We start from the raw sequence: 3,583 nt of genomic DNA, 5'->3' as shown, positions 1-3,583 counted from the left end.
GTCACTTTTGTCGAAAAATGTAGGAATGTTTTACCTGCATGACTTCAAACTTTTATCTTGTGAAGCCTTTCACGCTCGCTTATGAAATCTTTTGATTTGCATATTTGTTTCGCATTTCTCACATCTTCAGAAGACAGCAACTTGTATTTTGTACAGTCCTTTTTAGAAATACATAATATGATGGCAATTCCATTGAGCGCGATCCTTTCGACATCACGTGACAGAAACAAGAGCGGCTTCCAAAATGCTTTTATTGGACAGTACGTGACATATCAATACATTTTTCGTTCTTTAGATCACAACAAGCACACGTGAGCACAGCTTCAAGAACAATTCAAAACATTCAAATAATACAAAAAAAAAATACAAATACATTCAATGTCATCAATGACGTTGAAAGTGATGATCGTGCTGCTACTGATGATGACAAATGGGACGTTTCATCATATCGGTCACCGGATTTTAGAACACATTTTACTCCATTAAGTATGAGACCCCAAAAAAAAAGAGGCATTTTGCAGGCCACGCAATCGTCCACAAGGGGGCGCGATCCAGAGGTCACCCTACTGAGGAGTCTTGGTTGGCCTGGGAGCCTCTGGTTTAGCTGCTGCCATTTTGGCTAGCAACTGAGAGCTCAGAGGCCCCGGCACTGAACGAGGGCGTCTACTCGAGGGAGGAGTTCCTTCTTGCCTTTACTTTTGTTGGATTCCATGTTGGTTCACAAGTCAAGTGGGAGGTGCCTATTTGAGGGGAGCCGTTCATTTGTTGCTTCGTCCGAAAGGTTGCTGCGGTTTTGGTTAGCAACACACATCCGTACGAATGAACGTGTGCGTCATCTATTTGAGGGAGGCGCTCACAAGTTAGCTCCGAGAGAAGCTTTTCGCTGTTGTTTTCATGAGGTCGAGCGGGTTCAGTCGTCAACTGCTGCTCTTCCATTTCAGCGAGATTGTCATGCGGGCCGGCCGGCCGGCCAGCCAGCCAGCCAGCCAGCCTGCCAGCCGACGAGTCAACGAGCGAGCGTGTCGTTTTGAGGGAGGCGTTGATCTGCTCATGTGGACCATTCAACTCCTCCGAGAGACTGCTTGGCGCTGCTGTTGAAGTTTGGCACGACTTCAAATTGGCTCCAACTCGTCTGTGTGTGTGTGTGTGTGTGTGTGTGTGTGTCGCAATTCTTGCGCTTGGATCAATTTGAGGGAGGTGTTAATTTCTGCCAGCCTCTGACAATGCCACTTGCTTCAATTGTCAACTGCTTAGAAATATTTATTGACGGGCACGCACTCATTTTTCTCAAGTTTGGGAAAAGAAATATTTTCATATACCCAAAGTGGATATGAAAAGTCTACACACCCCTGTGTAAATGACATTTTCTTTGGGTGTATATTTGAAAAGAGACAAATGATTAGCAAACTATGAATGTGACTTTTAACCCATACAACTGAAAAAAAACAACTGCAGTTGCGCAAGTGTACACACCCTTGGAACCGGCCATATGAAATGGTAAATGGGAGTGAGCACGGCAAATCCCTTACTCGGCTGTCCTTGACATTTATGGTGGTGGTTTGAAAAAGATTCATCTTGTTATTATTTTGTATGTCACTAAAAGCTCACATTTGAAGAGAATTGACGTCCGCATTAGCATTAGCCTCAGCCTCACTCAAGAAGATGGCTCAGCTTTTTTTGGCACTAACTTGACGCTGGAAGTTTGAGGCCGCGCGACGACGACGACAGCAAGCTTCAGTCGTCGTCCTGGTCGCTGTCCCGCATGCTGACCCCGTCCAGGGCGTCTCCCGCCTTGACGGCCAGCGTGGCCTCCTCCACCGTCAGTCGGTTGTACACCGTCACGTAGCTTTTGCCGTTGAGCGTGCCATCCGCCACGCCCTGGAGACGGAAGTCTCGGTAGCCCTTCTGCGGGTTTGGACAAAAGAAGAGGAGGGCGCCGCTCGCTCAGCTCTGTTTCTTTATATCGATCAAGGAGAAACGTGAACCGTGAGAAGATGAGCTGGCTTACCTTGACCATCTTGATGAGGCTCTTGAGCTGGTACACGTGCAGCTGAAGGTCCAGTCGATCCTCCAACCACACGCACACGGCTTTCGTGGACACGCTGTACCATTGCTGTGCACGTCAAAAAAAGAAAAAAATGTGAGGGACTGCCACGGACGTTTCTTTCTGGCTTTTCACTTGAGAAGAATCAGCTTCATCAAAACAAAAGGGCTCACGCTTGGTTCGAGAGCATTTTGGGGCAATCCTGACCAGGCAAAAGAAAGGTCAAGGAGACCCAAAATGGGAACTCTCATTCTGAAGCAGGAAGCTAGCTTCCGCGCCGGGCCGAAGCACTCGCTTGAGGTCGAGTTGTGAGAAGTTCACGTGTCACGGCAGAGTGGCTACCAAAAAGGAAAAAAAAAAAAGAGGAAAGAACGTCTTTTCTTGACGAGAGCTCGGAGGCGGCCATCTTCTTGACACGCTCAGGATCAAAGCCTCATCGGACCGGCGAACGACGTTCCACGCTTGTCTTCTAACCGGCGTCCCTCAAAAGCGCTACACGGCGCCGTCCGAAGCATCCATCCGGCGAGTTCACGGCTGCTTTTCTTCTCCTCCGCCGCCGCGCAGACACGTGGCCTCGCCTCGGCTCGCCTGAAGAGCGCGCTGCACTTGCAATGGCGGGTGCGACGGCGCTTTCCATTCAGCGTGCGGGAGATTGCCGTGACCCCGCGCTGACCCCAAATATGCCGACGCGCTTGAAGAGGCTGTAGCCGCCTGCTCTTCTAATTAATTTCGACTGCGGTGGAAGAAAAACAGCCCAGAGGTTATTTAACGCCTTGCACAAAAGCCCCGACGTTTGGGGGGGGGGGGGGGGGGGGGGGGAGCCTCGCCAATACTTGATTCCATCTGTTGTGCGAGCTCACCTTTGACTTCAACTAAATTTTTAATTCTTTGAATAAACTCATCAAGTGATTGACGCCAGTCAGAGAAGAAAGGCACAATGTTGCCTCCAAAGTCTTTCAACTTCAACTTTGCACCTGTTGAATTCTACACAGTGACCCTTTGCTTTTCATCGCCATGGCGACGACAAGACCAATGTACGTTTTGTTTCTCAATGGACCACCTCGCTGTCCTTGAATGGCAAATTCAAATGTTTCTCACCGAGAGAGAGAAAGAGAAAAAATGTCAAACTTTGCATGGTCGTAGTTGCGGAGCCACTGGCTGAGACTGGCCATCGGCTTTAAGTTGACAAAAAAGTGTTTGGTAAGCTAATGCTACAAATGCTAACGCACTTCTCGGCATCCTCGTTGCCTTCATTTGAATTGACGAAAAACGGACGTGGCAAAGTGTTTGTATCCAGTGATGGTAAGCTAACGCTACAAATGCTAGCGAACTTCTCGCCATCCTCGTTGTCTTCATTTGAATCGCGAGGGCTCGCAAAAACAGCCATTTCAAGGGGAACTGATGAAAGTTTTCGATTGGATGCCGGTGGCAGATAAATAAACTAACAGGCCGATTAAAGGCAGGCTGGAAGAATTGTGTTGTGTCAAAACGCCAGCATGTGTCAATGTGTTGAAATTGTATCATTACATTGACACCAGG

At 48.4% G+C, this 3,583-nt stretch overlaps 1 protein-coding gene across 5 annotated transcripts in view; it reads right to left on the bottom strand.

Moving 5' to 3' along the window:
- Positions 1-234: 234 nt before the first annotated feature.
- cadps2 (Ca++-dependent secretion activator 2) overlaps positions 235-3,583 on the bottom strand; it is a 29,850-nt gene continuing 26,501 nt past the window's right edge. For all 5 annotated transcript variants that reach the window (XM_037253831.1, XM_037253835.1, XM_037253832.1 and 2 more), the window contains 2 exons: positions 2,009-2,113; positions 235-1,905 (listed from right to left, as the gene is read on the bottom strand). In XM_037253831.1, the coding sequence (XP_037109726.1) occupies positions 1,735-1,905; positions 2,009-2,113 (276 nt within the window). In that variant the 3' untranslated portion in view covers positions 235-1,734. The remainder of the gene's footprint in view (positions 1,906-2,008; positions 2,114-3,583) is intronic.

This window comes from Syngnathus acus, chromosome 6 (assembly GCF_901709675.1).
Source record: "Syngnathus acus chromosome 6, fSynAcu1.2, whole genome shotgun sequence".
NCBI lineage: Eukaryota > Metazoa > Chordata > Actinopteri > Syngnathiformes > Syngnathidae > Syngnathus > Syngnathus acus.
Note: the sequence above shows the minus strand (reverse complement) of the source record. Positions and strands in the feature narration are given on the sequence as shown.